The following is a 22,096-nucleotide window of genomic DNA, read 5'->3' on the forward strand; positions in this document are numbered from 1 at the left end:
TGAAGGCATGCTTTTAGCATGACCATGAATGACAGCCCTTCCGTTTGTGTGGATGGGCATGTGGGCAGCCAGATGTGTGCAGAGAACGAGACAAGAGCCTGCCCAGCAGCAGGGGTGCCGGGAGGACAGGTACGTGATCCCGAGATTAGCTGGTTAAGAATCGGAGCTAATAACACCAAAGTCACAATTCAATCCCATGTACAGGCCATTCACTTAAAGAGTTGGACTCAATGATCCTTGTGGGTCTCTTCCAACTCAGAATATTTTGTGATTCTGTGTGGGGCAGGGGACACTGGCTGCTGACATCCCACATTTCAGTGGGTAATGGAGCGTGCAACCTGCTGGCAGGGCTGAGACACCTGCACAGGTGAAAAACACATGCAGACATAGAGGGCCACCATTAAACCCACAGAGACCAAAAACCCCTCACGAAAGGCTGCCTGCCTCTCTGATACCTCAAGGGAGCGAAGGCTGCCTGTCCTCAGGGCAGCCCTCCCGCTCCCAGGCTGGGAACTGAGGACAGAGACTGAGGTAACGTGTCCTCACAGGGCTTAAAAATGGTAGCGGAGCCCTCCCTCGCCTGAGCGGGGCCACTGCCTAGCTCCCAGCCCTCTGCTCTCCCCTGCCTCACACAATCCCCGTTCCCTGCTTTCTCCACTCCCTCACCGCCAAAGCTTTCCAGCGAATAGCGCGGCCCATTCCCGCCCCACCCGCTCGCTCCCCATTGGCTGGCGGGAAAAGGGGCGGGAGCGGGATCACGGACAGTGACGTGTCGTCCGGGGCAGGCCACGTGGATCACCGCCCGCCCCGCCCCATCCCATCCCCCGGCTTGCCCGGGGCAGCTGGAAGCGGTCATAAGGCCACGCCGCCCGCGCTGTCACCGGGCCCGGGCGGCGGCACTGGGAGCCCGGGCAGCGCTGCTACTGCAGCCCCGCAGCGAGCGCTCGGCCAGGTCAGTCCGCGGCGACGGCAGGGGTGAGGGTGGGGCTGTGTGGTGGTGGCAAGGGGGCGGTCGGTGCGCGCCGCTGTGGAAAGTCTGGAGGCTGAAGGAGGTCGGTGCGCGCAACGGTGTCGGGAGAGCTGGTAGGGGGAGCGGTGCCGCTTGCTCTTGAGAAGGGGTACCGGGGGGATAGTCCTTGGCCCTGGGGGAAGGTGGGTAGGGCAGAGATCTGTCCCCCCCACCCCGTACGGAGGCGGCCTCAGCCGCCTCCTTCATCCCCCGCTGCCCCGCGGAGCCGCCACTGCCCCGGCTCCGCGCACTCCCCGCGCCGCCCTGGCCGCGCCCCTTGGACACGCCCCGCCCCCTCACCCCCCCGGCCGCGCTGTCGAGGAACAGGCGCGGTCTCAACCCCGCGCTCCCATTGGCTGGGGCCGGGGAAGGCGGGGCCGAAGCTTCGGCGTGTGACGCGCTCGCGGCCGGTCGGTCACGTGGCCTCTCGCGCTGTGGCTCCGCCCCTCGTGGTCGGAGCCGGGGGCGGCTGGAACCGGTTGGGGCCGTGCCGCCCCCTCCGCTCCTCTCCCCTGCCCTGCCCTGCCCGGCCCGGCCCGGCCCTCCCTGCCCCGCGCCCTCAGGCGGCCCCGGGAGGAGGGGCGGGGGGACAAAGGGATCGGGGGAGCCCGGGCCGGCACCGCCCGCAGCCTCGCACAAAGGCACCGAGGGCCCAGGTCAGTCGGCACCGCTGGGCGGGTACCGCAGTGGGCGGTCGGCGCGACCGGAGAGCCCCGGTGCCAGAAGGGCGCGGGGAAAGGTGGTCCCGCGGGCTGTCAGGCCGGTGTGATGCGACCTGAGGGGACCTGGGGGGGAGGAGCGCGTGGCTTGGGAAGCGGGACATCGGCCGCAGGTTCTTCAAGGCAGATCGGCCGTGTGCCGGGGAGGCGGGAAGAGGGGCGGCCGCGGTGCTTCGGGGCGGGGGTGCCGTGCCTGGGGAAGGCAGCAAGCGGTGGCCGGGCCGGGCTGTTCCCGGCGGCAGCGGCTTGGCCCGCGGCTCTGTTTATTTACGTCCCAGCCCAAAGCGCTGGCCTGGGGCGGCCCCGCGGGTTCCGCATTATGTAAGGACCGGGACGGGGCGGGCCCGGGGCGCGGCGCTGCCTCCTCCCTCCCGCGGGGGGCGGGGAGCCCCCGGTCACTTTCCATCTGTCCGTCCGTGCGGGCAGCGAGGTACGACGGGCTGGGCGCACTGCGGCGCCGGAGCTGGGGGTGTGTTGCTCAGTGCTGCTCTTTGTCTCTTCTTCGGACTAAAGTAACGCACCGATGACGCTTGTGGTTTGATTATTATCGTAGGCATTAGTGAGGCGGTTCTAGGTTAATCTAGACTTTAAAAGTTAATCTGAACTTAAGTTACTTGCATCCTACCGAGGCATGGATTCGTTCTTCTATTTTTCTTTTTTTCCCTTTTCAGTCAATACGTTCTTTTGTAGGGTGCTAGTGTTAATTGATTAAAACATGCAGTGTTAGATAGAGATTAATCTCCAAGATATTTTGTGTGTTAATAGTAGAGTGAAATAGTCAATAAGTGAAATTATTTTTTATTATATGTATTTCTGTTCTCACACTGCTTCCTGTAAAATAACTATAGAAGATATTTAAAACAACCCATAATGCTGTTGGTCTTGAATAGATACTATTATTTTGAACTGCCACATAATTAATCTTTCAGCAGGACGTGTTCTTCCTCAATAAAATGGATACAGGGTTTGGAAACCTGTTTAAAAAAGTGGTTTGTTGAGAGCAGTGGGGAGCATTATACATGTTATTTGTCCATGTCATTCCTAAGTGAGGAATGTTAGCAGATCACAAGGAGCTAAATTGCTACCTTCCTAAGATCCTGTCAGCCATACGTTAATAATAAACAGCACTTCAACAAAGACAAATCAAACTGATGCTGTTCTGCTCTAGTTGCAAGTATGCCCCAGCTGTTTCCTGTCTGTCTCAAGAAGTTAGTTCGCAAAACTGCTGTGACATAACTAAGAGGGAAGAGTCTGATACATGGATAGGTATTTGCAAAATGCTGAAAATAATTAACTTATTGTTACTTAAAATAAAGTGGATGCATTATAACTGAACATCGTGTGTCAGAGAGGAGTCTTGTGTTTGATTACCAGGGCTGACATGGTCCTGCACATGGGTAGTTAAATTGATACTGAAAAGGTATCTTTCTCTATTGTTCAATGTTAACGTGTTATTTCAGAAGCAGCACATGGGCTTTGTTGCTTTCTAAATGTCAATATAAGCCTGTTGGTAAAATTTCAGCCTTTAAATCAGAACAGCATGTCCAGATCTTCTGTGCAAGTTTTTTTTCTGTCCAGCATTAATACTGCAATGCAGAATGACAGAGCTGCTGACTTTCTGGTTGTCCTTTCTCATGCAGTCAAAGTGCGAGGGAGCGGGGAAGGAGGAGGGAAGGAGGAGGGCAGGAAGAACCTTCTAGTTGTTTGGGTGAAAATGAAGGAGTTGATACTGTAATGCTGTTTCTAAAAATTCTCCTCCAGTTGTTACAGTGAATACCCTGACAAGCATATCCTCTGACCTTGTACTAAAATGCAGGTGTTGTCAACTATTGTTACATAATTTTCTTACATACCTAATTTGTTACTTTAGATGTATTCTATGATATTCTGATACTGTGTTAGGACGAACCAGAAGCAGAAAAATCTGTTCTTCATACTACAGGATTAATCAGATTTCACTTGTTATCATTGAAATGTTATAGTCTGAAGTTGCACGAGTTGATATTTTTCTGCTCAAGAGTCCAAGACTGTGAGTAAAAACGACAAGAACTGTGTCTTAGACTTGTATCCCTTCTTTGTTGAGCACAGCAGCATATCTGGTGCACGGTGGATATTCTGTTGCTGTGTGTGGCACAGCTTTTAAGGTGAAATGTAAGTGCAGTACCTTTGTCCAGCAGCGCTTGGCAGTATTCAGATTCGTGGTTCATCAGCGAGGCTGCACAGGGCTCTGGTGCCCTGTATCAGTGTGTGCTCCCATCTGTCAAATGACTTGGCTGGGACTGTGGCACCTTTCCCCTGCCTCTGGCTGGAGTTGGACCTCTCCTGGGTGTTGATAAGTCTTGTCAGTCTATTCCTTTAAGGTGGAGAAGGTCTGCTTAAAGTTAAAGAAGTAAGAACAAAAATACTGCAGCCTTCTTGTTATTGCCCTTTTGATCTTTATTTGCAGAAAAGTGGAGTGATATTTTGAAATAATTCAGCATGTTTACTTTTTTGCAGTGCTAGGATTGTACACTGTGGTCCGTGATGAAATGTGTGTTAACATTATGAAAGAGCCTGTTTGTGCATAGATGGAGGGTGGTGGTGGGTTTGACCTTGGCTGGAATCCAGTTGCCCACCAAGCAATTCATCTCCTCAGTGGGTTGGCCAAGGGAGGGAGAAAATAAGATGGATAAAGCCTCATGGGTGAAGGTAAGAGGCAGTTTAATAAAGCAAAAGCAAAGGTCATGCACATGGAAGCAAGGGAGAACAGAAGATTTTATTCTCTACTTCCCATCAGCAAGTGATGTCCCAGCTGCTTGCTTCCTGGGAAACGGGTCTTCAGAATTTTTTATTATTATTATTTTTTTTTTTAATCCCTGAACAGACATCATATGATGTGGAACATCCCTTTGGTCAGTTTGGGTCATCTGTCCTGGCTGTGTCTCCTCCCAAAATCCTGCCCACCCCCAGTTTACTGGTGATAGTGAGGAATGTTGGAGAGACAGCATTGATGCTATGTGAGCGCTCTTCACCTGTAGACAAAACTCTGCTGTGTTATCAACACCTTTCTAGCTACCAGTACAAAGCACAGCACTGTGGAGGCTGCTATTGGGAAAATTAACTCTGTCTCTGCCAGACCTGATACAATGGTTGTAATTTTTCTACAGCTAACTAAGCAAATTCAGCAATTCAGTGGTTAAAAATATTCTTACATTAAAAATCAGGTGTTTGAAAGTATTAAAATGCATTCCAGGAATTTCCTGGCACCTCTGTACCTAGCTGTCTCATTTTAATTGTCTAATTGCCTGTGAAAAATTCCATTAAGTACCTATAAAATTTATTTACCCAGATATCTTTAAAAAAACAATCACTCATTAATAAGATACTTTGTCAGCTGTATTTTTTTATCTCGATGTTTCAAACATTGCCGTTAGACCACTGGAATCACAGCCTCACAAACCTGTTTGAGTTGCTGTTAAAAATATCAGTTGTACTGAAAGAGAGCCTGTAATCTGGTTTCATGACTGCTATGATTTTTTATGACACTAAAATTTGTTCAATGTAAGCGAGGCTGTTATGGTCCAGGATTGTCCCAGATTACTTGGGTGTATTTAGCTGACCCTGAGAAACTCCATATAAGATATGGGACAGCAAACAGCCAATACCACTTAGAAGATGTTGCAAAGGTTAAGGAAGTTAAGGGTGAGGCAGAATAATCCACTGAAGCTGAAGGATTGTAAATTGTTTTAATGTATCACCAGACCTGTTAGCCAGAGGATTAAAGCTTTGAGTTAATAAATTAGGTCCATGTCCTGGTATATTTTTGACTATAACCGAAAAATATCTTGGTTTTCCCCATCCATGATGACCTCATTTTAGAGGAAATCTATGATACTTTGTGACACATTAATAGTTGATTGTGTTATGTCATCTTTTTTCTTCTGCCTTACCTACATTTTCTAATTCCCTTCTAGAATCAAGGGGCAGAGCTTGGGTTCCTTATTATTTAGGGAAGTACATTTGCTCGTGTCACTCTTGTACTCCTTCAGGAGCCTGTGAGGAGAAGGAAGGCAATATTAGAACAGAGAGTACTTTTTTCCCCCCCTCTGCTATTTACCCTGCAGGATACTACACTTAAAATCTATATTGCTTTTCTTTTGGGTATGTGAAGGCAAGTGAAAATTGAAAATGAAATAGCAAGATTACCAGTTGCTTTATTTCCTGTCTTAAGGCCATGAGGAGAGCTTTATATTGTGGCAGAGGAACCAAGATTGCATGTGATCCTGCCTACTGGGCTGTTGATCTTCCCCCCTGCCCTGGAAGTCTTGCAGAGGTCTCAAAGCCTTGCAGACAGCCTGTTTTATACAGCGAGGTTGGTTGAGGGCAGGGTTACCTGAGCCAAGCTTTTGAAGGCAGATCAGTTCCCCCCTCCCTTCCCCTCAGCCTCAGGATGCTGCTGCTGTGCAGTCACAGTCTTCATGGGGAAACCTTTAGAGATTGGGAAAGGTAGAGTTTGCTTTGCAAAAAGAGGAGAGTGTGAAACTGTGGAACTGTGCCATGCTGGGGGAAATAACATGTTTCTGTCATAAAAGCAAGGATCTGTAGGTAGAGAAACAATTTTAATTTTTTTTTTTTTTTTTTTTTTAGTGAAGATCTGATAAATATCTATGTGTCCCAGGTTGTTTGGCTCCCAGCCAATTGCCCGGACCACAGGGACAAAGCCTTCCCTCTCCCTCTCTCACAGCAGATCGAAAAGATCATGAAAAAATCAAAAGAACCCAAACCAAACTGAATTTCAAGTGAGGTACATTTATATATATAAATAGAATTATATACAATATAACGCCCCCAGGGAATCCCCCAAAAGGGAAAAGGAAAGGGAAAGGGAAAAAAGGATAAATAGGGTTAAAAAGCAAATACTTCCCTGAGGAGAGCAGCGAACCACACCAAACAACCGCTGGCACTATCTGCTTCTCAAGGCCAAGTAGGTGCACTAGGCCTCACTCCTTCGCCTGGGCAGAGCGACAGCAAAGAACTTTCGCCTTTGGTCCGCCAGAAGAAAGAGAGCGAGAGCTTCCTCTCTCTTCTTATTTATACTCTTGCTTACGTAAAAATCACATGTAATGCTGGGAACGTGGACTTGGTTCCTTGGTTCCAACCTGGTCACCAAGGAAGGCCTAGACTCAAACCCACTACAATGTGGGTGATCTCAGTCTGCTCACTGCTTATTACTTTTTAATGTAACTATCATGATTTGCTTCAGTTCCCCTAAGCAGACAGTTATGTCATGACCCCTTTGAGCTGAGGATTCTTTGCATTCTCCTAAAAATCCATCTTTACAGATGTGGGGAACAGAGAGGATTTGTTCTACTTTGTCAGCGTCTTTGGTTAGGCAGTGCTGAAAATCTGAAGGAAGAAGCATCAGGTTTAAAAGGTGCCTGACACCACTTACATGGTCAGAGGTTTTGACTGTCTTAAGGTTTCTTGCCATTCCCTCTTGGGAATTAAATGACTTCCTTTTCTCAGGAACTATCAGCAACTAGACAGCTGAACTTATACTTTTTTCCCTTTAAGTAAAATATTTTCATATCATGTCTTGAAATGAATGCTGTTATAAGTGCATGATAATATACAATATAGGCATGATTCCTCAACAAAAAGCAGATGTTTGTTCTTTGCTCTGTGTTTACATACAGTGCTCTGCTGGAAAAGATGTTTTTACAGAATGAGAGGTAGTGATTTGACCCTAAATGTGAATGTAAGTGCAATACCTGCAGCTGCTGTTCTGCTAGAAAAATCATACCATGCTTGGTGATTTAGAATTTTTCTTCTCTTGGTATGCATCCCTTGGGTAGGTTGAGTAGGTATTTGAGAAAATGCCTTTTGAGTAGAATTTTGACCATTTTACAAAGTGAATTTATAAAAATCTCCTTGCGATTGACTACTGCTGTATAGAAAAGTGATATTATGTTGCTAAGTAGTTTAGAAAAGTCCATAACTGCCTTCCATGTAGGTGCATAGAATTTTTACAAGACCAGCTGAAGGCTTTGTGGGCTTTAGAGGATTTTAGATTTTTCTCTAGGAATGGAAGGGTAGTTAGTTAATTTGCAGCAGGACAGACATGCTGGTTTTTGTGAAGTTTAATTTTGAATCCTGTTGCATCGGCTTTGGAGACAGCAGGTTTTTTTACAAGGCAAAAGCATGTTCTTGTTTTGAAGAACTGGGTGCAGGCTTCAGCTTTCACCTACCTGCTTTGCAGACTTTTGAAAGGCATTTTTGCCTACTTCATCTCCCCTTTGGTTCCTCTGCCTTTGTAGTTAAACATTGTCCAAGCAAGGACAGCCTGTGGACACAGCAAAGGCTGTAACTGTTCATTGTCCTCATAAATGCACACTAGTCATTCATATTCTCTACATTAAGCCGAGATTTTTGTCATACCAGTTTCATGAGTTCAGTCTTAGTTTCAGCACTGAAACATGCGATGCTTCTCTCTCTAGAAATAACTGCTAAAAATAAGTGCTAGAATGTGTCACTTAACGTACAGACCACCTAATGACACACATGTGACAGAGTTCCTGGAGGGTGTCCCCTTCATGGTATTCTTGCTTATCAAGTGTGCTTATTTCTAGCTTCAGTAGTCTGGGATTTTAGCATTTACAGCAATGTTACTTGTAAAAGACTACATCCAGAATTGGAATATGTGACTAGGAATATGTATGTTACTACTATTTGCTCGCTCTCATTTTACCACTGAAAAGCCATCTTTCTTGACATGGAGAGGGAAATAAGGGAGGAGAAAAAAAGGAATATGAAGTAAAGGCAGCCATAGTTAGAGGAGGAGTAGGGAAAGATCCAGAAGCAACAGTTCGGGGCTGAAGTTTAAACCTCTGCAATAACTTTCAGATTGTCCGCAAGGAATGAGGTTTGATTATGAGCTTTTTTTTTTCTTTTTTTTTCAGTATTTTGTATCTCACTTCCTTTATCTTTTCTTGCTTTGAAGGCATCTGTTAAGCTGTCCTGTGCCCTTTGAAGGCAAGGGCTTATATTAGAGCTGATAAAAGGCAGATTTTTCTCTAGTGTCGTTAGTTCTTCTCGATGTTATTATTAAAGCTGTGACTAAAGAATTGCTGGCCAACGTTGTACTGAAATTAAGTGCTTTGTATCCTGTTCAAAAATGGCAATAAAAACATTCTACTTGGTTTGTTTAAAAAACCCAACAAACCAAAAACCAAACAAAAGCCCCCACAGTGATATAAGGAAATGAATTAGTTGAGACATTGCAAAGATTAATTCTGCATGTAATTAGTATAATTGAGTTGTTGTGTATTGGAGAAGAAAACTGAAGCAGGGTCAATCCTCCAGCTGCTGTCCTGGCTTCAGAGGCTGTAGGCCTAAGGTGCTGTTTTGAAGACTGTTTGGTGCGTCTGGTTGTAGGGTGATTCACTGGAAGTAGGGGAGCAGAGTCCATGATGATGAACAAGTAACTGTAGTGCTTCTCTGTGAAAACTTGGAGAGGATGCTGAAGAATAGCATAGACGAGACAGAAGTTACCGTGTGCCGAAGGTCATGATATTAAATGTCTTATAACTTCCAGTGGCCTCTTTGGGAGCAAAATTAGTCAAAAAGGGTTTTGAAAAATCTGGGCTGAATACTGATGAGTGCTGCATGATACTGATACCTGCATATGGTATTTGATTTAGTAGTCTTTCTTTTTTTTTTTTTTTTTTTTTTTTTTTTTTTTTTTTTTTTTTTTTTTTTTTTTTTTTTTTTTTTTTTTTTTTTTTTTTTTTTTTTTTTTTTTTTTTTTGGTACCAGTGTTGCAACAGTGTCTTCTGCAGCTGGATGCTGTTTCCTGGGTCTGCTGCTGGTTTTAAAGAACTTTGTATTTATTTTGACTGCTCATTCAAACAGTAATATCACTAGTGGCTTTCTTCCCTATAAGTGGTGGGATTAATGTTTCCTCTTACTTAGGAGAGTAATAGATGTAGTGATTGTTCCTGAAATGTAGTATCTTTTTCCTCCCACTATAGGAGATTTCAGCTATCCTAAGACAAAAGTTCTGCAGATATGACCTCTTCTCAAGTGACTTTTGAAGTAAAAGGAACAGCAGAACCAGGTACCCAAATCGTGCTTTCTTTTATGTATGGTTTACCTAGAAGAAAACTTAATAGTAGAGTGTTCAAAGGCTGTTGTGTCTGTTTTCCTCAGAGGTAAAAGAACATGTCAGTTCAAATATCTAAAAAAGTCATTGTAAAATAAAGTAATTAAGAAATTTCACATAGGAATTTGAAAATGAGAGCTGGGAAATAATTTTTACCTCTTCCTCCCAAAAATTTCATACTGTGCTAGAGATTTTGATGCTCACTGAAATGGTTATGACTGGTTTAAAATCTTCTGTCTGTAGTACTTTTTTATTCCATGGAAATGAATATTTGTATTCTGAACCATGACAGGCAAGTGTTGATGTGTTTGTTCTGTTTTTTATTCTCTCTACAACCCCATTGAAAGTTCTCACAAGATGTGAACTCTACTAGGAGTTAAGGACAGAAAGAATATGCAGCTTAATTCGGTATTCTATCTATGCAAACGTGTAAAATAACTTCTGTAATTGAAATGAGGAACACAAGGTATCAGATCAAGAGATTTAGTGTTTATAGATTGTGCTAATATACACTGACCTTCATCTTTGGAACTCTGAAGAAAGGTGTTGTGGTTTAACCACAGCTGGTAACTAAGCTCCATACAGCTGCTTGCTGTGGGATGGGGGAGAGAATCGGAAGAGTGAAAGTGAAAATTCATGGGTTGAGATAAAGGCAGTTTATAAGGAAAGCAAAAGCTGTGTATGCAAGCAAGATAAAACAGGGAATGCACTTGCTGCTTCCCATGGGCAGGGAAGTGTTCAGCCATCCCCAGGGAAGTTACTTGAGAAGGCAAATCCTGTAACTCCAGATGTCCCCCCCCTTTCCTCCTTTTTCCCCCCAGCTTTTATTGCTGAGCATGGTGTTGTACGGTCTGGAATATCCCTGGGGTCACTGGGGTCAGCTGACCCAGCTGTGTTCCTTCCCAGCTTCTTGTGTGCCACCAGCTTCCTCTCTGGTGGGGTGGAGTGAGAAACAGAAAAGGCCTTGGTGCTCTGAGCACTGCTCAGCACTAACGAAAATATCCCTCTGTTATCAACACTGTTCCCAGGACAAATTCAAAACATAGTCTGTACTAGCTACTAGCTGCCAAACCCAGCACAGAAGTTCACCAAAAAGTCACTGATGGTTGCCTCCCAGAAGTCGATGAATATGGGAGCATGTACAGATTGACAAAATTCCTGAGACAGGCAAATATCAGATGGCATAAATGTCTACTCTAATTGGTGAGGAAGAAAATGATAAAAACATTTTACAAGTTTTGACATCTACCCGGTGTTTCTCCCTTGTGATTCAGCATTTGGGAACAGAAAACTGACACACGATGTGGACATTAAGCCTTTAGTACAGAGTAGTGTTTTTATAGCATTCTGGAAAAAACTTTAAAATTAAAGAGTATATTGACCTTAGATCGAATGCAATTATAAAGCAGTGGTTTGACTATACAGTGGAGTGTTGCAAGCCATCCTGTTTACACTGTTGCTTCCACAGTTGTGATGGCACTGTCACTAATAAAGTTGACTTTGAATGGGTAACTTTTCTCTTGTACTTAGAATATCTACAAGAAAAAGTAGGGTCAGTGAGAACTAGATCCCACCTCAGCAGCTGTTTACGAAGAATTATCTGGAAATACTTATCACATGTATAGCATAAAGAATTGACACAGAAGGTTGCTTCTCCTTATGACAGTATTGATATTGTTGGTTTTGACCTGGGAGAAGAGCTCTGAGATGCAGCAGTGTCAAGATGCAGTCTCATGAAAGAAGAGAGGTAAGTTTCAGAGCTATCAGCAGTTCTACAAGCAGCAGAGTTTCCAGTTTGTTTAGAAATGTCAGGTGCTGATTTTGTCAGATCGGTATGGTGAGTAGTCAGTTGGTGAGATAAAGAGCGTCACTTTGAGCACTGACATGCTCCCTGTGTCCTGATCACTGTCTCTCATTGTTGATGTCAAAACCCATGATTCCAGGGCTAGTAGAACAGAAAGGCATCACCAGCACAGGAATGATGCTCTCACTGCTGCTTCTTCCAGCCAAACCACCTCTGGAGTCAACATTGGTGATGAAACCCAACACATTGGTGTGCAGGCTTTTGTATATTTGTGTCATGGAGTGCTTCTTTTTGCCTCATTTTAGCAGAAGGAAGAGGGTCACTGGTTACTGGCTTATGACTCCTTTAGCTCTTCATCAGGACACAGTCCCATATCAAGAAACTGCTTGGTGGGAGATTAGGTGTTATGAAATAAATAAGGGAGCTTCTAGCTCCCAGCCGAACACAGAAGTTCTGCCCCCACACAGCTGGCCCAAACAGGCAGATTGCAACATCAGTAGAGCTTGTTGCAAGCTTTGGGACTGGACAGAAGGTTTAGAGAAGCTTCCCTTGCTGCTGCTGAAGGAGCTCTGCCAGTAGCAGCCTTGGATTCCCTGACAAGGGGTAGGGAGAAGTTTAGAACCCCTGATCTTAAAACACAAAAACCAAAGCAAACCCCACGGTGTTAAGAATTGCCTGTGGAAAGGCAGTTTATCATGCGTTTCACTTGTGCCTTTACTGAGGTAATTTAAGCAGTGTTTTACAAATCCTGATTCAGCCTCACTGTTGAAGGGAGTTTAGGAGTGACTGCATCATACTCAAATATTGCCTTGTGTATTGAGTGAGCAGTAGTTACTGAATGTTTAAAACAGAAGGCTGGAAAACTATTCTAACTGGCTCCTGTTAAGAGGAATATAATTTTGATGACGCGTCGAAGTTGTCTGCTGTTTACACTAGGATGGATTAAGTACTGCTGTTTTAAAGGGATATTAAAAGAATTTTTACTTCTTTTTAATATCTGCAGTCAGAAATTCTACCTGTGAGGTATTCAGGTGGTCTTCCTCCTTTATCTCCTCCCTGCAAAAGCAAACCATCATGTGGCTCAGTACAGGGTGGAAAAGGGAAAGCACCTGACATTGGCAATTGTGTGCAGTGAATTGCATAGTAAGTATACTCGTAATGCAGATTTTTGTCTGCATTTGTATGCCTACAGTGAGCATCCAGAAAGCTTGGGCTTTTTTTTCTAATGAATTGCAACAGAAGATTTTTTTTTTTTTTTTTTTTGTTAAAGGATTGGAATTCAAGATGTCATCTAAAATTACTTCAGTAAGCTGCTTTTAGGAACAAATTACTTGATTTCTGGCTTTTGTAGATTTTTTTTTTTCCCAACCCCTGGATCTGCAGAGGTTTCTTTCATAAACAGTCCTGGTGGTATCTCTTATTAGTTTAATTGGAAAGAATGGACACAATTTTAGGGGCATAAGGGCTTCCTCCAGACTTATTTTGGACTTTACCCTTCCAGCTGTGATATGTGGCTTAGTAAAAGGTAGTGCACAAATGTTGCATATAGCTTGTCTACTTTGTATCTATGGATTTTTGTGGTTCCAACACAATGGATTATTTGTGGTTCCAAAGTGCTATACTGCTTTCCCCTCTTTAAGAACAGGAAATAACCATCATAGATACTTGTATCATTCTTTTGTGATGCCTGAATATACTTTAAAACTTAACATTTGCTCATTCTGCCACGGCTTTTTTTTTTTTTTTTCTTGTGTCTAAAAATCTTGTTGAAACCGTGTAAGAGCAAAATACTAATCTGTCCTTTCCATTAGTTTCTGTCATTGTTGTTATTCTTACAGTCTGATACAGGCAGGTTTTATATTAAAAACAAGGGTAAGTTACAGTGGTAACTTAAATTCTGGGATATGCCAGAGTGAAAAATATACTATTACAATCTTTTGGATTCTGTATGTGTATATATATACATGCACTAAGACACACACAGTGTGATAATTTCATGTGAGTTTTTTTGTGTAACAGTGTTAACCTTTTTATATTCAATAAAAGCTGAAAGCAGAGCAGCAAAATTAACTTTATTTCTCTTGGGAATCAAATTAATTGGATGTGTTGCCTTGGGAATAATGCTAGCAACATCCTAGTTTGTGCTTTCTAAATTGTTGGTGTGAATTTGAGAGAATTGCACTTTTGAACATGTAGGTTACTTAGTACTGTGTGTGTATCTGTACATGGGTTAAAAAAATGCAGAATATCTAGGAAAAAAATGCATTATCTTGACATTAAACATTTTACAGTGAAAATCTGCCTGCTGCATTTCCAGTATTAGTTCAGAACAATTTTGGAAGCCAACCCTTTTAAGGGGTGGGGTTCTCAGTAGTCCCTCTCTCAGTGAGGTCCTTACGGTAGTGAAGAAAAAGCTATTGTAGCTTTGGGTAGGGGAAAATTCCTTTCTGAAATGAAAAAAAGGAATTTTAGATGGGTGATTCTGGCGTGTACATTTAAAATATCTGAAGGTTTGACTGTGTAGGCTGTACTTATTAATGCCACAGATACTGGAGTAATGATAATTGTGAGTTATTGTCTGTTTGTTTGTTTGTTTTTCTTCAGGAGAGGTTTTTGCAATATGCGGGAGCTGCAGTGCTTTGGGAAATTGGAATCCACAAGTTGCTGTGGTCCTCCAGACTATTGATCAGTAAGTTGGGTGTGGGGTTTCCTGGTCTTGTTTTGTGTTTTTTCCTAGTCTTTATTGACTTTTTTTTATTTGTTCCATCTGAAGTAGCTCGAGTTCTGGAGCAGCATATTTATTCTGAGTTTGTGTTTATAAACATGTACTGTTAGTAAAATTCCAGAACTTCATGTGTTGTCCTTGAGCATTTTGGATGCTTAAGAATGTGTTTAAGAAAACTTTTAGCTTGTGTGGGTTTTTCTGGTTACGGATGTTGCTTCTACTGTTGTGGCTGGCATTTCACTAGTTTACCTATAGGTATTTTGAATGAGAAACTACTTTGGGGTAGTTCTCAGTCCCATAACTACACAGCAAATTGTAGGAGATATACAGGTTAAAAAGAAAGTAAACACTATAAACGAGTTATTGTTATGGCTATTAAGTGATGGGGAGAAGATTGAAGATTGTTTAAAATGAGAGTTTGCATAAAAACTTTTAGAAGATGTGTCTATAAGCATGAGTGTATATGAAGAAAGTTGAAATGCAGTGGAGAAATTCAGTATTTTCTTGCAATGGTGTTACCTTATTGCAGTTTGTATGATTCAGGAAAATAGGGCTTGCAGGATGTATTTATAATTCTGTTAGTGACTTGCTGTGTGATCTTGGATGAGTCTCTGAATTATTTCATTGTGTTTTCCCCATCTGTTAAATAAGGATGAAAATTATCACTGTTAGCACACTTCAGATCTGTAGTTTCAATTCTAAGTTTTACTCGTGTTTGGCTAAGTTACCTTGTAATAACTTTCCTTCAGCAAGACACTAGATTTTATTTTAGAATATCACTTAGACATACGTCTGAGGTGGCTTTTAGACTGTATTTTTAAACTTTTTTTGTTTGTTGTTTTTTTTTGTTTATTCTTTTCTCCACAGTCAGTCATGGAAAGTTGCTGTAGAGCTTCCTAGAGGAGTTCCTGTTCAGTATCGATATTTTAAAGGATACTTCCTAGAACCTAAGGTATGTACAACATTTTCTGGTTTAAGTTGGTTCATCCCTAGTAAAAATTCCCTTATTTGAAATAAAAAGGATTTCCTCAGTTAAACATGAGATTTTTTTAGAAATAAATCTTAAATTGCAACATATGAAATGTTAAAACAGTTGTGGAAATACAGGCAGTTCAATTCTGGAAATACATAACCATGTGCTGTTAACTTCAGTTATTTTTGTTAAATTGACTTCTCTCTTTCACCAGTGTTAGTGTATTAAAGTCAGTCCAAACGATATACCTGATATTATTAAAGCTTAAATGATACGGTGAGATTTTCATAGTTAGAATTGAATATGGAATTCAGCAGGGCAAGGATCTCTAGTGTGGAAGCAAGTGGTAGCAGGAGAGAAATGGTTGGTGTAGGAGGTGTATTTAAGTTTGCCTAATTACTACAGTTTTTAAAATCAGTGCAGCTTTTTTTTGGTGAAGCACGAGAAATATTAACTAGCTTTTGTACTGCATAGTTAACAGGTTAATCTCCTGGAATGAAAAGATGAAACAACGAGCAGGGCATCCCAGTGTTTTCTAGGTGTTTGTATATAGGTATTTGCATGACTTGGAGGGGAAAAAAAAAACCTATGAGACAAACACAGATGTGTTTTTTCAGGTATTGATGTAAAAGTTGCATATGACTTGAATGTGTGTGAATTAGAGTTGAATGTATGTGGCAGTATACTGGTCTGTAAAGATCACACTAGGGTAGGGGGAAGTTCTTCAGAAGGGATGAGGCTGCATCCAGAAAAATGTTGGACTAAATTGGGAAAATAAGCAGCTACTGTTTTTCTTAATAACAAGTAGTAACTTAAGCAGCTACCTTTGCTGTCTTTCTTATTCTATTAATATCCTGTAGCTGTGTACCCTGGGCTGTAGTTCTTCATGGAAATTTGGATTATGAGGGCTGTAACTAAATGTGCAAAGGAGTTATAGAATCATCTCATCTATATCTTTAAAGTATTTTGAATTACTGTCAAGAGCATGTAATTTTTTCTCAGCTGTACTAGCCTGGTTTTCCCTGAAAAAATATTTAACAGAAGTATCATTTCAGTGAAGGACACTAATTTCAAATGAAACACAGTTCTATTTTTTTTTTTCATTACAACATGTGAAATAATCTAGTCTGAAACTGATATTTAAATTGGCTCTTTGAGGCAAAATAAAGGAATGCTGGTAATAGATTCTCTTTTCCTGAGGTCAGTATAAGGCCAAAGTAGATTAATTCTTACAGCCTAGCAGCTCTGATGGGACTTTTATATATATATTTTTTTTTTTGCAAATGTCCATAACTTAAAAATATAAGCACTAACACACTAGAAAAAAAGCGCAGTTAGTGAGAAATCGGCAGAAAAATGTGCTCATAGACAATACAATTTTCTGTTTTACCATTTGAAAAAGTTTACAATATGTATTGGTGAGTGTGTTTCTTTAAGTAGGTGCTCTGTATCGTGCACACTTTATGTACCGTGTGATGCAGAGTCTGCCAAGGTAAGTATGAATTTTATGGAATACCAGCATAAAGAGCTACTATATATAAAAAGCAGGAAAAAAAAAAACACCAAAAAAACCAAACCACCCTCCAAAGCACTGTGTGGGAATTGCCAGGGTACAGAGTTATCCATTTAGCTTGTACCTCTTAAGTGCATAAGGGCTTTATTTCGTGTATCATAAAGTCTTTTGAAGAAAAGAAGTCCAGATAGAATGTTTTCTTCCACTTTCTGTAAAGTTTTGAAGAACAATGAAAAAGTAGGATTTGCTTTTAACAAGAATATCATGTGCGGTATAGTGCAAATGAGACAGTATATGGAGAACGTTACCAGATCTGATAAGGAAAAGATATTTCTAAGTTAAATTAATCAGAATATTTTTATTTCACTAATTTTTTTTACTAGGCATTGCATGTGATTAATCTCCTAAATTTGACAGGCTTGCAATATATGATCTCTCAAACACTGTTAACTTTTTATATCTGCAATTTTTGTGTGCCACGGTCTGTAATAGAATAACAGGTACATGTGTAATCTTTAACATATACCGAAGTCTGAGTATTATGATTTTTACATCACATAACTGAATAAATCATGCTGAAGACAGATCTAGCTGAAATTAGTGTTCCCTTCTATAGCTACTGCATCTGTGAAGGTGCTTGAGTTGGAAGGTGCTTTGAGTGGCAAAGATGAGGGTGATACATGTTTACACAGGGAAATGATAGTTCCCATATGATCCATAATATTGCTACAGACTAGATGTGAAAATAGGCAGAATAATTGACATTTTATTAAAAAGACACACAGGAAAGTATTTTTCTCACCAGCATTTGAAAAAGCCATTATTTGATCTCTGTATATTTTTATACTTGAAGGATAGTATGATGTAATGGGAAGTTTAGTTAGTTTGCATTGAAGCATGTTGGTGTTAATGTAATTGTGGTTATGTAAATGGAGCAGTTTTTAAAAAAAGTATTAAAATTAATAGGATTTTTGCATGAGTACAAATAATATATGTGCAAAGAACATTTTATCATAAAATTGTGCCAGATCTTGGCTCCTGCATGTTGGGAGATACCACTATTTTGTAAATATTGTGATGATAAGAATCACCTTAAGCATTTAAAAAGAAAAATAAATGCATACACTTGATGGAATAAGACTGTAACTATTTTGCTTGAAGTTTGTTCTTTCCTTAAACGTAGTCTGGTACCAGTTAACTCACTGTGAGCATCTTCCTATGTTTTATTCTACACCTACCTTCTGTTTGTTGTGGAGGCAGAAATGGAGGGGTGTGAGTGAGACCCCCTCAAAACACCCTTGTTTGGAATTTGTCTTCTTTATATCTGATGTTTTAGGAGAATAATTTTACGTGCATCATTTACATGGGACATATTTGAAAACCTTAGTAAGGAACATACCTTGTTAAACTGTTCTGTATTTGTTCTTCCAACAGTAAATAAGCATGCGAGGTTAGGGTTATTTCTTTCAAGGCAAGTATGAAATATCTCTGCATGTAGATGGACTTTAAAAACGGGATTGGGGAATATTTTTCACGCTTGTGAGAATGCTACTTAATTATAGATGTTTCAAATGAGAGTTAAATTTGCTTTTTTTAATGTAAGTAAATAAATCTGTTTAGTGCCTGGACTGTAGTAACAAAGGCGAAACTTAGACCTAGACTCAGTAATTTTCTTAATATAAAAATGCTTTTCCTGGAATAATAACCCGTAATTATCCTGATAATAACAAAGGAACACCTCTGCCATGACTGTGCTTAGACAGCAGATTGTGTGTTAAACTGTTACAAAATACTAGAGTTATAAAATCTCTAGCTCAGGACTTCCTGGCAGGTGACAGATGTGTTGTGTTGCCTTGCACCTCAGTTATGATGGCTGAATGGCTTTGTTAATTGTTTAGTTCTTTGCTTAATTATTGTCTCTTACATGGTACAGAAATCCAAAGAGATTTTTGTCATAAATGTAACATCAGCAGTTAAGTCTAATTTAGCTGTTTCATACTCTTGAAGTAGAATATTATTTTAATCAGTGAAGTGCAGTTGGATAAATGCATTTGGGTGACGGTTTTAAGATTTTTTTGTTTGGTTGGTTGTTCTTTTTTTCCTTGATGCCTACTGTGTTGTGTTGCCTTGAATCAGGAACTTTGGAACTGAACTCCCAAATTATCATTTAAATTATCATTTAAACATTCATGGGAGTATTTTCATTTTTTTAATCACACCGATCACCCAAGCACTTCATGCAGATTGTGCATCAGGTTGCTTTGAACCTCTGGAACATTATGCCAGATAAGCATTTTACCCTTAATTTCAGAAGTCTCTAATGACTACCGGGGAAGCCCTGGCTTCTCATAATGTAAGAGGGCTGGATTTTTAAAGAAAACTCTTGAGTGTCCTTTCAAAGCTTTAAAATTGCACCAGATGTTCAGATAATAAAAATCAAGTAACATAATCTTTGTGTTTGCTTTCAAAAAAAAAAAAATGTCTGTATTAGTAGAAAAAGATCCATGCCACACAATGCCACTTACTATAATCTCAGTATACTGCCCACTGAGATGCTTGACATGACATTTGGGTAGATGCCGTTGTAAGGCTGTCCCAGCAGAGAATCTCTTTTTGGGTAACATTACCATGCTGTGAATATTGATGACGCATCATTTACTCCTGCTGCTGAACTGGGCTGCCTTTCAAATGTGGTCAGTATATGCCGCTGAAATTACATCAGTATTTTAACCTCATTTTAACAATGGCTTCTGTTATGTGTAATTAAAACATTATTTAAATGCCTATAAATTCAGAGATAATCTGAGCAGGGATTGAGAGGGTTCTTGGTCATGTTGTGCCTGTTCTCTAATCCATTGCCCTTTTTTTCCAGGTAGCTTTGCTTGGCTCTTCTTAGTATGGAAAGTGTTGAGGGTTCCTGGGATTAAATGCACAATCAGTCCACTGTATTCCTTTCAGGAGATGAAATTTTGCTGAATGTGTCCAACATGGTGTGCTTATTGTTGGGGATAATATTATTTGAATTCTCATTCATCGTTTTAGAACCTGAAATTAAAGTGGACAATTACAGTAGTGTAAGAAATAAACTGATATTTTCATACAGTATGTTGGGGGTTTTTACAAGGAAAAAACCTTTTGAAGAAAACAATCCATGTTAGGACTGACTTGCATTCCCCGGGTTCACAAACTACAAGTTCTGTGTGTGTTCATGGGAGTTGCTGTTGGAGAGCTTGCATGCCTGCATGGTGTAAGTAAAAGGCAGCCTCCCTGCTGGCAAACATGGTTTTCAGCTTTAGAAACTATGATTGCAAAATGCAAATGTGAAGGTGCTGTGAAAGAAAGGGAAAGAAACCTCTCATCATTTACTTTTCTAGATATCCTAAGGGTGATCACTGTGGCCGCTATGAGAAAATGCGAATTAAAACTGCCCTATAACAGGAATAAACTGAAAGCAATAGTATAATTTATTTATATTTACATGCATTCTGTCTTTAAAACATAACTTTAAGCATATGTATTTTATTCGGACATGACCCGTAAGTATGGATGCCTCTGAACTCATTAGGAAAATTGCTTTAGCTAAGACTCACAGTAAACCTGTCTTACTGAGCACTTTTTAGATATTTGGTGTTTGTTAACTCATCCAAAACCATGGCAGATTAAATGTGTTTAATATATGTCAAGAAATCCCATCTGCTTGTAAAGGATTTATTAGGTGAGCTGTAATATAACAAAGCATTATGGTACTTTGTAATTACACTGCTGCGTTTGAAGCTTGTCTGGATGTCCCTGTGGATCTGAAATGTGTTTAAACAAGAACCTGAAGTACTGGGGCAAGTTGGAATTTGAAGCTTGCAAAACTTTGGCAATAGAAGCAAGTCTTTTTGGAAATCAAGAGTTACTTAGGCCCAAACACCAAAATGACAAACTGCAGCTATTTGACAGTGTTTTTTGCGTCTGAGACTAACAACCACACCCTGCTAAGGGAAACTTCTTAGGGTGACTGAGCTGGGAATCAGGCATGTTCTTTCTGTTAAGTGTTTGTTACTTGAAAGCTTTAACCTAGAAAGCTTTTTCAAACTTAAATTGTTCTGAAAGAAGAGATTGAGTTACTGTTCTGATTATCTCTCTGAGTCTTGGCTATGTTTGTCAACAAATGTACTCTTCTGGTGGAAAGTAATTTTTTTTTTTTTTTGAATGAAAGAGTTTGATTTATCTTGCTCCAACTGGAATAGACTGCAGGGGCTTCATTGCTATCTGATTGGATCAAATATTTGTGTTTTGATTAGATGCTAAATAATTTGCTCTTCTGTACCACAACTGAAATAACCGTGTTTTACAGACTTTGAATTAGGCAGGCAAATTTTGAAGGAGAACCCACCTCTGCAACTGCTACCTGCATGAGTAGATGCTGAATGCTGTTTGAAATTAGGGATGTGGAGTATGTTTTTTCATAAACTGTTGCTGTAGTATCTTGAGAAAAAAGCAAGCTCCCTTAATGAGTTCAGAGACACTAAGGTAGTCCAGTGGAATAGCTGTAAGCAGTAAAGATTTAATAATTCTGTGTAACTTCTCCACCATGTCACACTGTCACAAGTTTTCTCATATGTAAATGCAACACATCAGGTAGTGTCATCAGCAGTTGCAGGGTTAAGAAGCCTGATCTGTTTTCTTTCTTTCTCTTTCGTTCTCTGTCTCTGTTCCCCCCCCTTTCTTCTCCTACTTTTTCTTCCTTAAATCTCTAAGCTGAGTTCATGACCATCCCAAACAGGTTCATGGGTAGAAAATCAGATATAACCAAAAAAAAAAAAAAAATTATTGCAGACATTTAACTTTTAAATTACAGACTATCGATGGTCCCTGCGAAGTCATAGTTCACACGTGGGAGACTCATCTGCAACCACGATCAATTACCCCTTTAGGTATGGGCATCAACTGCATCTGTTTGAGGCATATGCATAAGATTACTAATATGCTGCACACTGGTTTAGAGGGATTGATAAGTATAGTTTTAAAATATTTAAATTTATTAATGTGTGGGAGGTATAGACTTTTTCTTTGCACAACATGGGCCTTACTCTCAAAATGTAAGTATACGTAAGTGGCTTAAAAATGGAGTGCATTTGAAATTCTTTGCTTTCATCCTTAAGATTATGTGAGTTGTTTTTTTTTTATTGATTTGGAATTGTAATAATTTTCTGTAAGTAAATTCT

General features: G+C 40.7%; 1 protein-coding gene across 9 annotated transcripts in view; it reads left to right on the forward strand.

Annotated features, from left to right (window-relative positions):
• The first annotated feature begins 933 nt into the window (after window positions 1-933).
• The window catches only part of GPCPD1 (glycerophosphocholine phosphodiesterase 1), a 43,631-nt gene continuing 22,468 nt past the window's right edge, over window positions 934-22,096 (forward strand). For 3 of the 9 annotated variants that reach the window (XM_027906872.1, XM_027906881.1, XM_027906880.1), the window contains exons 1-5: window positions 2,101-2,197; window positions 9,738-9,823; window positions 14,277-14,361; window positions 15,265-15,349; window positions 21,730-21,805. In XM_027906872.1, coding sequence (XP_027762673.1) covers window positions 9,775-9,823; window positions 14,277-14,361; window positions 15,265-15,349; window positions 21,730-21,805 — 295 coding nt within the window. In that variant the 5' untranslated portion in view covers window positions 2,101-2,197; window positions 9,738-9,774. Of the gene's footprint in view, window positions 953-1,033; window positions 1,053-1,555; window positions 1,666-2,100; window positions 2,198-2,221; window positions 2,241-9,735; window positions 9,824-14,276; window positions 14,362-15,264; window positions 15,350-21,729; window positions 21,806-22,096 lie in introns of those variants that run through there. The other 6 variants (XM_027906877.1, XM_027906878.1, XM_027906873.1 and 3 more) reach the window with 6 other exon arrangements.

The sequence above is a fragment of the Empidonax traillii genome, unplaced genomic scaffold (assembly GCF_003031625.1).
Source record: "Empidonax traillii isolate 1590-97213 ecotype Southwest subspecies unplaced genomic scaffold, ASM303162v1 scaffold1369:size125476, whole genome shotgun sequence".
In the NCBI taxonomy this organism is placed as follows: domain Eukaryota; kingdom Metazoa; phylum Chordata; class Aves; order Passeriformes; family Tyrannidae; genus Empidonax; species Empidonax traillii.